Below are 13,837 nucleotides of genomic sequence, written 5' to 3'. Positions count from 1 at the left end.
GATTTACTGCCTTGGAAACCCAACGGGGGCCACTAAGAGTCAGAATTGACTCATTGGTAATGGCTTTGGTTTTTTTGGGGGTACTTAATGATCAAATATTGTGCTAAATATAACAATTCTACTTTAACAGCCAAGTCCACTTAGGCTAAAGAAGTTAAATTTTTAATCCAAGTCAACACCAAAGGTGGAGCCAGGATACAAGCCATGCTCTGGACTCATGTCCTTAACTGCTCACTTGCTTATCTAACCTGAACATGAAGAAAGGAAATGTAACACACTCACTCTTATCAGGTCCCATGTACAAACTACTACAGAATCCTAGAATTGTACAGCTAGACATGCTTTCAGAGAGATGGTATTAAATGTACTGTGTATTGAATGTATAAATTTAAGTCAAAAACATTTGAGATATCATTTGTAAAATGTTAAACCTATATTTGAAATCACACTAACTGCAAAAAAACCAGTTAACTTCCTTGGTGTCGTGAAATCCAGAGTTGAGTGAGGTTTTCACTTCTCAGCTGATTACTTGTGGAAATTATTTTTTCCAATTATAATATACTCAAAAGCTGTTACTACTTCCCTTCCTCTCTATAGTACATGGGTCATAATTTTATTAGCTAATTTTATGCTACATTCGATTATCTTTTTAATCATTGTTCTCTTGTCACTTGCTCCTCAGGGCAAGGACCACATCCTATTCTTTATTCTCCCAGAACCAAAGACAGAAATCAATATAAGGCGGATTCCTAATAAATGTTTGACTTAACCCATGAACTGTTTTATAAATTCCCATTAAATAAACATAAATTGTTTTAATGATAATTATACTTATCAATGTTAATTTCTTATTTCTTGTACAAAACAGAAGTTAAAAGTACATAATTTTCTCTGGCACTCACTAGAGGTCTGTGACCTGGATATGTTACTTTAATTCTCTTTTCTTCAACTTTCTCATCTGGAACTGAGGATAATAATATAACAGGGCAATCTTAGGGATTAAATAAATTCATTCCTATAAAAAGTATTACACACAATGCCTGGAATATAATGCCACTATTAACATCACCACTAGTACCACGATCTCCTCCAACTCCTCTTCCGTCATCATCATCTTCTTCATCATCATCATTATCTTATCAGTACCCAGCATAATACCTGGTATATATCAGGCTCTCTACATGATGAATTGGTTTTAATTTCTAAGAAAATATGATTGTTTCTTTAACCTAAAATGTGCACTGATATCTAATTCTACATTTAACCATTTGTGCATCTCCATAGATGCTATAGGAGCTCTGGTGGCGTAGTGCCTAAGGCATTTGACTGCTAACCAGAAGTCTGGCAGTTCAAACCCACCAGCCATTCCTTGGAAGGAAGGTTGGGCAATCTACTTCCATAGTGATACCACCTTGGAAACCCAAGGAAGGGTTGCTATGAGTAGGATCTGACTCAATGGCAGTGAGTTTTGCGTTTATAGATGCTATATTCGAATACAGCATCTCCATAGAAAGGACTCTGTCCTGGAAGAAGTGCAGCCAGAATGCTCCTTGAAAGTGAGAATGGCCAGACTTCATCTCACTTACTTTGGTCGTGTTGTCAGAAGGGACCATTCTCTGGAGAAGGAGATCATCCTTGGTAAAGTGGAGGGTCAGCAAAAAAAGGGAAGGCCCTCAACAAGATGGATTGACACAGTGGCTACAACGATGGGCTTGGGTATAGTGGGGATCGTGAGGATGGCACGGGACCTGGCAGTGTTTCATTCTGTTGTACACAGGTGGTTATAAGTCTGATGACTCGATGACACTTAACAACAACAACATAGAAAGGAATATCTGTATCAAGGATTGACTTTGTGTATAGGTGATTTCATTTTATTTAAAGAAAATGAGCAAAAATGGCAATTGTTCAAATTGTTTACATCCAGGAGCCCTAGCAAGGCAGTGGTTAAATGCTTAGCTGCTAACCAAAGGGTTGGCAGTTTGACCCCATCATCTGGTCCACAGGAAAAAGATGTGCCACTCTGTTTAGGTAAAGGTTACAGCCTTGGAAACTCTATGGAGCAGTTCTATTCTGTCCTGTAGGGTCACTCACCCAATAGCAATGGGTTTGGTTTGGGTTTGGATCAGCAAAAATCAATATCAGGGACACCACTAGAGGGAGCTTTGGTTTCAAAGGTCACTGACGATAAAGTTGCCATTTCTACGGGATTTTTTTAGTTTGCAATTTGAATCACTCAGTTTCTGGAAGAGTCATTCAGAAGAGTGAGGAGAGAGAAATTTCCTTGAAACTACTTGGAAACATTTGAAGAAGTGCAAATATTTTCAGGACTTTAAAAGGAAGCACCACACTCTCTAAGAACAGAAAAGAAGACCAGGCAATTATTATTTTATTTTTTTAAATTTTATTTTAGTGAAATATACATAAGAGAGCATTCACCATTTTAACCATGTTTAAGTGTCACAATTCAGTGACATTAAGTACATTAGCCAGGTGTGCAAGCATAGCCACTAACCATTTTGAAATGCTCTGGTAGCACAGTGCCTAAGGCATTTGACTGCTGACCAGAAAGCTGGCGGTTCAAACCCACCAGCCCCTCCTCCAAAGGAAGATTGGGCAATCTACTTTCCTAGCGATACTGCCTGGGAAACCCAAGGAGCAGTCAGATCTGACTCGATGACAATGGCAGTGAGTTTGGTTTGGTTTGGTTTTAAATCAGAAACTATCTGGTAAGTAATCAATCCCCATTTCCCTCTCCCCTTGTCCCCTGGTAACCACTAATCATGTTTTGTCTCTATGCACTTCAGGCATTCTTTGGTCTCTGCTGAAGCATTAAGTTACCTGTGTCTTTGCTCCCGTGCTGTAGAGGCCAGCAGTCCTACCCATGGCTGCAGCACTTGGTATGCAGAAGAAAAAGGAAGGAATCACATTGCTGAGGCCATGTGCCAAAAATTCCTGCAAGATTGATAACACAGGAGATTCTATCATTTCTTAATCACAATAGACTTTTTCAGAGATCACAGGCAAAACTTGTCAAAGAATTAGCCTTGTTTGTATTCAACTCCTGTTCTCCCCACCAGTTGTAATTTGAGAATAATAAAAATAGCTAACAATTACCGAGTGTTTATAATGAGCCAGAAAGTGTTCTAAGAACTTTACTCCTAACAACCCTATAGGGAAGTATATGGTGTTTATTTATACTCTCTGTTGCCAATTTTGCCTCTTTATTTTTTGAGTCATTATAATCAGACTTTTTCTCCCACCACTCCTTCAAAGACTGCTGCAATGCTAAATCAAGTGGTCAGTGGTAACTCATTTGATCTAAAAACAGCATTTGAACCAGTTGCTCACTCCCTCCTCCTTAAAGACTTCTTCATTTGGCTTCTAGAATGGGACAGTATCCTGGTTTCCTCCTACCTTTCTGGAGAACACTTCTCAATTTCCCTTCTCAGCTAAGCAGCCTCAAATATTAACCACTTCTCTAGCTACACCTTAGCTACTCAAATGCAAACTACACATTGACAACTCCCAACTTTGTACCTCCAGCCCAGATCACTATTGACGCTCAGACTCATGTGGCCAACCAACTAGTCAGCATTTCCATTTGGATGTGTAAGAAGCATCTCAAAGGTACTAAACAGGGCTACTGCTCTCTATCACCTCCAACCTGCTCTTCCCACCCTCTTCTCCATCTCAATTTCAATTGCTCAGGTCACAAAAGCTTTACAATTATTCTTGGCTTCTCCTTTTCCCACACCCCATCCACATCCAATCTAGAATGTCTGCTCCCCATCTCCCAACTCTACATCCTGTTCCAAGTCATCATATTTCACCTGGATTATTGCAAAAGCTGCCAAATGATTTTCCCCGCTTCCTCTGTTGCCAGTAAACAACGCAGATAAATATCCCTGCCCACATACACCTGGCATCCTGGTGATGGAATGCAGACAGGAGACAGAATACACAAGAAAGACAAAAGAGAAAAGGTGACAGGAAATTCGGTGTTTATGATTTTCTATTACCCAGGAAAGCATCACTGAGAAAGGAATATTCCAATAACTGGAGGCAGAGTTCCTGGGAATGGGAACAGTAAATGCAAATGTCTTGAGTCAGAAGCGTAACTGATGGGTTCAAAGAAATCAGGGAGGTAAGTGTGGCTGGGACAGGGCACAAAAGAAGGAGAGCAAAGACTTGATCTCTGTGGTTCACCGATATATCCCTTGTATATAGAATAGTGCATAGTTCTAGTACCTAGCTGGGTTCAATAAACATCTGCTGAACAAATACATCCACTTTTTATAGATGAGGAGACTGAAGTACCATTTAGTATCAGAGTGGAAGTGCCTGGGTGGTACGAACAGTTTACGCACTTAGCTACTAACAGAAGGTTGGAAGTTTGAGTCCACCCAGAGGCACAGCAGAAGAAAGGCCTGGCATTCTACTTTCAGAAAATCAGCAACTGACCCTTATGGAGCACGGTTCTACTCTGCTACACATGGGGTCACTATGAGTCAGAATTGACTCTACAGCACCTGGTAGTGTCAGAGTGAGACTGTACTGAGAAAGTTTAGCATTTGTGACCACTACATTCCAGCCGTATCTGCTGAGCTGTGTGGCTCTGTAAAGCCACCAGACTTGAAACAAGACACTGGCAGAGATATACTCAGAAGTACAACTAATATAATTGGCATCATTGGGTATTTGAAGAATACATCCTTGCTTCTTTTACATTTTTTACTAAGAAAAGTAATATTAGGGTTATGTTTACTTATTTGTATTTTGAAATCCATAATGTTTAAACTTTGCATGCTATTTCAAATATTTCTTTAAAATAGTGTTCTATTTTAAAGACAAATCAAAAAGAACATCAAGTATGTCTATCAAAAAACACAGTAACATTTATTTATTTATCTCACCTATCCTGAAGGGCAGATTTTCTGCTTTTTAGAAATAATTTAGGGATTTTTGTTTTGTTTCTTTAGTTTTCTGTTCATTCTTTTTAAACACTTAGGACGTTATATTTTTCATAAAGCCAACACTTCCAAAGTCTTAGAATATACAGAACAATGACATAATAGGAATGGAGGAGGTTTGGGGGCACACTCCACCTGGTTGTCATCAACTGAGTATTTGAATTTCTTGGCAGATCCTTGAGCAAGAGCCAGTGAGGCCACATAGCCTACAAGTGCCACTCCAAAAGCTTCAGTGATTACAGCAGAGAGGATGTTCATGGAGGGAGCTCTAGGTGGAGGAATTCTGTGGAAAGAAAGACCATATTGAAGTCATCAACCTTCATTCAATTTCTGCAGGAACTTGCAATGAATTCAACTGTGGTAATGACTCTGAAGTTTACATAGAATAAGTGAAATACCCGTGGGAAAAATTAAGCAACCATCCCCTTAGAAGCTCCCCCCCCCCTCTTTTTTAACTTTATTTAGCAGAAAAGCAAAATCACAAGGAATACCACAGAGACAGCTCAAAGCATCCAAAATGGCATTTATGCCCTGGGAATTCAGGTTACACCACAGAAATCCTGACTCAACAAGAATGTCCTCATTCTGTAGCAGAACAAAAGCAAATCCAGAGTATTTCTTTCATTTGAACCTTTCCAAATATTTGTCTGGCTGCTCTTTGAGATTGTATTTCCCCCCTTAAGCACTACAGTGCTGTATGCAAACACTGTGAGCTACAACTTGTGAGTTTATCCCTCAATTTGCCATAGAGTTCATAATCATAAATGTTTTTAATGCCACTCTTTCACAGTACAATTAACGATGCATTATGTTTGTTAAGAAAAATATTTATAAAGGCTTCTCTATCCTTTATAGCAAAATATGGAAAGGCAGTTAGCCATCTCACATTTTCAAAGAACTGTTTAAAAACTTTCTCTCAAATAACACCCACAAACTGTCTTATTGTCTTCTGAAAACCACTTGAGGCAAAGTTTCATCATTTATTTATCCCTGACACTGCTTTTGGAGATTTACCAAAGAAATAAATTCCTCAGGGAAAAAGTAGAAAAAAAGGGAAGAGAATTAATTTTGATTCCGTACCAAGTATACTCCCTACAAGTAGAGAACTTGGCTCTTTCATGTTAGCTATTCCATTAAATTTTCCCAACAACCCTCCCAGACTGAGCATCATCATAGCCACTGTGCAGAGGAGAAAAATTCTGAGAAAGATTAGAAGCCTCATCTAAGGTCACAAAGTAAGTGGCAGATCTCAGCTTCTTCATAATTCCTTAGTTGGCTGGGTCTTGAAAGGTCCCTCAAAATAAAGGAGAACTAGTGAGAATGGAGGAAAGGCATATATATATATATATATATATATATATATATACCAAAGACTAATTGACTTACATCATTTCAAGCCCTAAGATATATGCAGTATAAAACTGCCCATCTCAAAACATAAAAATTGTTTCATGAAAATTGAGCTTGCCTAGTTATTAACACCAATAAACTGATCTAGAAACATTTCAAAGGTTGAAAAGCAAAGAACCCTTTTGAAAATTCAACCTGATTCAGATAATCACCATTAGCCTGTATCTACATGGGATAAAACAGGGGATTTTAAATATATATATATATATTATAAATATCTTTTTAATCTCTAAGAATTTTTTTATTGCTCTTCCATTTTAATGTACTTAGAATCCAAAATCTGGGACTGAAGAATAAGAATTTAGAGGACCCAGCATCTGTACATTTGTCCCACTTTTATAAATACTAGTGCCTATGCATCCCATTACAAGGCAGTAAGACACGGTTCCTTTCCTAAATTGCCTCCATTTTCTTTCAAGTTTGATTTGGAACCACTTTTACCCCATTAAGGTAAACACGTCTGCCTCTCGTGAAATTTCCTCCTAGTGCCTACATGTATTCTTTTCTACTTCTGTCCTCTCTCTCTCAGCATTATATACAACCCAGGTCTATGCATTTCCAGTTCAGATGGCATAACCTTACCTTTAGTACATTTTACATGAAGTAAAAAGAGTCATAAGAAAACATGGAAGGAATAGGTCAGACTAAATCCCTTGCATGAGTCTAATTTGCAAATACAATGCCTTCCATTTTTTTCAAATAAAATCTTTGTAAATAATTTCCAAATCTTTTACCTGAAACAATGCTGTACAGAACAGTTATTAGCTCCTTAGGAATAGGTGAGCAGTCTAGGAATCTATTCTTACTTTATACTTGCAGTGTTTCATTTCTAATAGAAAGTATTAGAAATCTGTCCCATATAGGTCTTTTGAAAAAAATGAAACTATACCCCCCCAAGTCTCTTTCTCCATCAAAAATAAACAAACAAAGAAGAGAGAGATTACATTACCCTTTTGGAATATGACCAACTACTGCTAATCCATACGTGTGTTCCATATTGGTGCAATAACAAGCAAATGATGCAGCAACAATCTATGTGGTTCCATTTGAAAAAAGAAAAAGAAAGTTATATTACTGGCCTCACAAACACCTTCAAAACATGTTTAAAAGTAAACATTGTTATGTGCCCCATGATTGTCAAGAGTAGTGCAGCAGTTGCAAAGATTTGAAACAAAGTTTTTAAAATCTTTTTTAGATTTTAAATTTCATAATATGAATTTTTTAATATACTGCCCTGTGTCAACTCAATTATGTCTAATTTTGAAGGAAGCAAAACACAGAATATAGGTGTGTGTACATGTGTGCATGTACAGGTAGACATCATAATCCAATTTAAAATGTGGTTCTCATGATATGAAGGAACATTTTGTAAGATGGCATGAGTTCTTGAGAGCCACTCCAAGAGACTGAGACATTGCAGAAATATTCCTAAACTATGTTAGTGGCCAACAATGATCTACAATCTCCTTGAATGTTTTGAATCTTGAGCTTTTATTATTTCTTGAAATAAACCCACAAGATGATACCCTGTTGTGCTTGAGGCTTTTACCAATACTACCATGAGGTCTCAAGACTTCTGCTCTTGAGATATGGGAATTACAGTCAAGTGTTCTCTGTATGTACCACAACCACCTTTAAAATGGATGCCAGAGCCCAGTTCAGTTTTTTGTTTTTCAAACCATGGCACCTTGATGCTTTGAATCTATTTTTAGATTCTCCTTTCATTCTTCTCATAATTTTAATAGGTCCTGAAGATTTCACAAAGTTACGCTATCAGTTTGGAACTCTTTATATACTGCACCTTTCTTGTTAAACAAGACACACCAATTAACCATTTCACATATAAATGTATCATATACATGGCCAGAAAAAGTGCAGCAAAATCACACTAGCAAAATAAGGAATATCTGTTAATATCCAAGAGTATCACTTAGCAGAGTTTTTGTTTTATATGTATATTTTTATTCTCAATGCTTATATTTAATCAAATTTACAAAGATTTCTAAAATATCAAATGGGCTCAAAGAGAAGAACAGCCTTGAGGATTAAAAAGAAGAAAAGGAAACACAATTATACAAGCTATCCTGCTAAACTTTATAAATATTATGGTATACCAGCAGCAACAAGGAGCTCTGGCAGCATAGTACCTAAGGCACTTGACTGCTAACCAGAAGGCTGGCAGTTCAAACCCACCAGCCACTCCTCAGACGGAAGGTTGGACAATCTACTTCTGTAGTGATACTGCCTGGGAAACCCAAGGAGGGGTCACTATGAGTTGGGTCTGACCCAAGGGCACATAACAACAACAACCAGCAGCACCTTCTGAAGAAGAGAGTAATAGCTAAAGATGCAAGCCATTTGGTTAAATTCAGAAGTATTAACATATTCATAAATTTAAATTCCTAAACCAATAAATAAATTATAATGAAACATTTAGACCAGGTTAGAAAATATTGTAAACTATAAAAAATATATACCATAGCCACAAGATACTGAAAATGTATTAAAAATGCAAGAGTGTATGATGTTCAATGTGCATAGCTAATATGAAAATTAAGTAACCCAAGTCACTAAATTAATCTGTTTCTTACCTTCTCACTGCATTCCATTGACATAATTAAGCTTCCTTTATCAGTCTAGCCATCAGTCCTTTTTCAATATTATTTCAATATTATACATGTATATAAAGGTGGTATCACCCTTATACCTAGGTAAGGGGGGATCTTGCCCTGAGTGGGCCTAATCCTTTAGAGGGTCCCAATCTGGCCCTCTTCAACTGTAGGCCTTCCCATAAGGTGGGAGCTTTGGGGGAACAAGGCAACTTGTCCAAACTAAACCTGTACCCCTCTTTGTGGACCATCCTATGTATACTCAGAGATCTACAATTCTCTGTCCAAGTGGCCCCAAGCCTGCTAATGGGTCACTTCTCAAGGTCTATCTCCCAGGGTGGCCCAAAGGGAGGTAAAGGGACACTGGTGATGGTGGTCTTGGGGTAGACATTTGTTTAAAATTTGGACATGGGGCAGGGTTATCCACATCTATAAACATGAACCCCCTTGTGGATGAATAGACCTGGGGTGGGAGAACAAGGGATGGGACCAGAGTTTGGTTCTCCATACATTGCCAAGTTCTGGCAGAACTTCAAAGAATAGAATTGTCTATTTGAAGCTGCCCTTCAAGATCATCACTAAGGCATATTAGCCAAGGAAGGAAAACTGAACCTGTGCTATTTAACAATTTAAGTATGTGGGTCTACAATGGTAGACTGTATAGATTATCTTCTATTTTATTATAAAGATAATTTTTACTATTATTGCATGGAATAGGCAATTATTACATTACTAGCTCCTAGCTCAGGGGACGTTTTCCTTAAGGTTATTTTTATGGTATCATGAAATTATGTAATAAAGCTTCCCAAGATATAATAAGTATTTCTTAATATCTATAGGTCATTGGAATAAGATGGTAAGTTTTACAGTTGTTGCTTTAAAACCAATAATCATGGGACTTGTAATCTAATAGGTTATTTGAAATACACACACACATACAACATAGACATGTTATATGTATTGTAACAAATAATCAAGAATATAGAATCATATAGTCTACTTAGGGAGAGAAGACATCCATTTCTTAGTGTTATAGAAATCAGTCATATCCTTCAGAGATATTTTCCAATGTGCTAGCATAAATTTATATAAAGGTTGGGCAATCTACTTCCATAATGATACTGCCTCGGAAACCCAAGGAGGGGTCGCTATGAGTCGCGTCCGACTCGACAGCACATAACAACAACAACAATATACCATTTCAACTGTCTGAAGGGATATTACAATATAGGAATTTATTTAAACACCACTTCACATATACAAAGAGTTCTGGCTGTACAGTGGTTAAAGCATTCAAATGCTAACCAAAACTTAGGCAGTTTGAACCCACCAGTCACTCTATGAGAGAAAGATGAGGCAGTCTGATTCTGCAAAGATTTACAGCCTTGGAAACCATATGGGTTGTTCTACTTTGACCTTTAGCATCACTATGAGTCAGACTGAAGTGGGTTTGGTGTTTTTGGTTTGACATATACATGTCTATCCCAAAAGAACTCTAAAGCTAAAGCCAATTAATGATAAGCAAGTTAGTAGACTGTGATTGTGTTACCATTTCATTTTCAACTTAATGTTTGGTTTAATTAAAAGTTTCTTTTAAACCAAGTGTATGTATATGTATAGGAGCTCTGGAAGCATAGTGCCTAAGGCATTTGACTACTAACCAGAAGGGTTAAACCCCACCAGCCTCGGAAGGAAGATTGGGCAATCTACTTCTGTAGTGATACCACCTCAGAAACCCAATGAGGGGTCACTATGAGTTGGATCTGACTCAATGGCACGTAATAACAACAACATATATGTATATGTGTGTGTGTATAAAACATATATACATATTACACATCATATATATATATATATATATATATATATATTTTATTGCTTGGTTTAGTTAAGAGTATTGTTTAAACCAAATACATGTATAACTATAAATACACACACACATATATGTGTATGGATATATTATATATACATTTACGTATACATATATACTACACATTTATATACATACATACACACATATACACACACACACACATATAATTTATTGCTTTGCCAGGTTCATCAACAAAAAGTATTTTGGAGAACCAGCCCTGGCCAATGAGAACTGTGAGTATCCTTTCAGTATAAATAAGATTGGATCAGTAACAAAAGTGTCGACACATCTGCTAACATTAATGGACACTTGTCAATTGATAATATTTCTAGGCATATTAGGGATGTTCCACACCAATCGGATGTACCAGAACCTTTTATTGTTTTCTGGAAGGCCATGGCAGAGATCATCTGAATCTCACCCATAGAAATATTTCCTTATTTAAAATCTTAAACTATATGTTCTCTTATTTATGTAAGAAATTTTAAGCATATGAGAAATGCTGTATAAATTGAAAACATGTGTATCTCCTTTTTTTAATTATTGACTCAAAAGTTTCCTGTTCTTACATTAATGTATAGCCACGCAAATTAGCCCTACTTTAATGAGAGACAGGAGTAGCTGTGGGTTGCCATAGACAATATAGTTAGCATTTGCAGATTACCCCGACAACTGGCAAACGTTGCATTGCAGAATTTCTAAATGTTGATTTCATACTTACCAAAACTAAGTCGACAGGAAGAACAACTTTAATTTTCCTTTTAAACTGTTCATTCAGCTCCTTAACAAGAACAAGCACCACGATGCTCAGCAAGGATAAGAGCAGTGCTTCCAGTTGGACAGACTTGATGTTTTCAAAGACATATGCATAAATCTACAGGGATGAGGGAAAGTACAAACACAGTTCAGGGTCATCCACAATATACCAACATCAAAGTCTGGAACCAAATAAACTCCAGTGGTGGTTTATAAAAATATCTTAATGGCTGCAGGAGAGGAGGTCAGTGCTGACAAGAAGCATATCTATATATTCTAATTACTTTGCCCTTGATTTTCCCATCAAACTCAGGGTTTGCAACTTCCCACCTACAGACAATACTGGAGAGACTGAGTCCTCTGGCTCCTTCTCAGACTCTTCAATGAGCAGAGGTGTTAAAAGTCATTAGTTTAGTCACTAGTTACATGTAGAATTATCATGAAGAGCAGGGAAGAAACTATAGACATTCCCACCACTCCTCCACAAGTTGTTGCTGTTAGCTCTCATCCAGTTGGCTTCTGACTCATGGCGACTCCATGCACAAAGGGAGGAAGTGCCACCAGATTCTGTGCCATACCCACAGCCAGTTGTAGATTGGACCACTGTGATCCATAGGTCTTTCATTGGCTGATTTTTGGAAGTAGATTGCCAGGTCTTTCTTCCAAGTTCATCTCGGTCAGGAAGCTCCATTGCAACCTGGTCAGCATCATGGAAACATGAAAACTTCCATTGACAGCTGGATGGTGGTTGTACATGAGGTTCATTGGTCAGAACTGAAACTGGGTCTTCCACACAGAAGGTGAAGATTCTACCACTAAACCACCTAAACAAATGCACATATAAACTGGACCCAAAGGAGTTAAGAGGCATTATTTGAATGACATCATATATTTGACTTAATGTAAAACATTATATGTTCTCAGTCATTCAGTAATTATGTATTAGTTTATTGTCACATACTTTATGCCAAGCTCTATGCCCAGTGCTAGCTAGATCTATAATGGTGAACAACACAGAAATAGCCCAAGCATTCATGGATGTAGCTTACAACCTAGTGGAGGAATTGCTAAGTAAAGCAATAAATTAGTGTAATATGGTGTTATGGATATGGGAGGGGAACCTGAAGTATACGTGTCTTAGAGGTGGTCAGAGGAGCCTTCCAGAAAAGATAAATGAAAATTACTGAGGCTATGCATGGAGGAGAGTGAGGGAAAAAGACCTGGGAGAAAACATTCTGCCTGAAGAGGATATCAGTAAAACTTAAAGCACAGAGTGATGGGAGGTATATATGATTTAAAGAAAACTATGGGAGCTCCCTGGTGGTGTGGTGCCTAAGGTATCTGACTGCTAACCAGAAGGCTGGTGGTTCAAACCCATCAGCCACTCCCCAGAAGAAAGGTTGGGCAATCTACTTCCGTAGTGGTATCACCTTGGAAACCCAAGGAGGGGTTGCTATGAGTCAGACCTGACTCCATGGTAAGGGGTTTGGTTTGGTTTGGTTTATGGTTAAGAAATCAATAGAATTATGGATCTTGAAAAGTAAGCAAACCTATTTGAATGTGTACCCACATCAAAGAATTTGCTTGAAACTAGGAAGGAGGTTGTTGTTATTAATTGACATTGAGTTGATTTGGGCTCATGGTGACCCCATATGTGTTCAGAATAGAAATGTTCTACAGTTATACAAGGCTATGACCTTTAGGAAGCAAATTGGCAGGCCTGTCTTTCAAGTCACCTCTAGGTGGGTTCTAATTGCAAAACTTTCAATTAGTAGTCAAGTGCTTAACCATTTGTGGCACCCAAGGACTCTACAGGAAGAAGGTAAAACACATTGAAACATCAGATAGTCAATCTTGGTAACTTGGGATAATCTGCCTTGTCAGGAAAGCAGGACAGATACATGAGTAATATCAAAGAAAACGAGTAAAGTTAAACTCTTTCCTAAAACCAAAGTCTATATTTATTCAACTGAGTGCCAATAACACTTTGCTTAAAAACTTAACATCTTGTTGGTAATTATAAAACATCTGATCTATCATTAAAAAAAAAAAAAAAAAAAAAAGATAGGCTAAGACTTCATAGAGCCCTAAATCGAATACTGTACTAGGTAGATTACAACTAACTAAATTCACTGCCGTCGAGTCGGATCTGACTCATAGCAACCCCTCCTGGGGCTTCCAAGGCAATATCACTACGGAAGTAGATTGTCCAACCT

At 37.6% G+C, this 13,837-nt stretch overlaps 1 protein-coding gene across 1 annotated transcript in view; it reads right to left on the bottom strand.

The window, feature by feature from the left end:
• Positions 1–13,837, bottom strand: part of SLC26A7 (solute carrier family 26 member 7) — a 192,062-nt gene that overhangs the window by 73,604 nt on the left and 104,621 nt on the right. Inside the window, exons 5-8 of the mRNA XM_007948748.2 lie at positions 11,587–11,739; positions 7,333–7,415; positions 5,109–5,256; positions 2,842–2,955 (exon numbers count right to left, since the gene is read on the bottom strand). Of these exons, the coding sequence (XP_007946939.1) occupies positions 2,842–2,955; positions 5,109–5,256; positions 7,333–7,415; positions 11,587–11,739 (498 nt within the window). The remainder of the gene's footprint in view (positions 1–2,841; positions 2,956–5,108; positions 5,257–7,332; positions 7,416–11,586; positions 11,740–13,837) is intronic.

This window comes from Orycteropus afer, unplaced genomic scaffold (genome assembly GCF_000298275.1).
Source record: "Orycteropus afer afer isolate SDZICR_OR568_19922 unplaced genomic scaffold, OryAfe1.0 scaffold00222, whole genome shotgun sequence".
In the NCBI taxonomy this organism is placed as follows: domain Eukaryota; kingdom Metazoa; phylum Chordata; class Mammalia; order Tubulidentata; family Orycteropodidae; genus Orycteropus; species Orycteropus afer.
The sequence above is the reverse complement of the archived record's forward strand: the minus strand, read 5'-3'. Positions and strand labels throughout refer to the sequence as shown.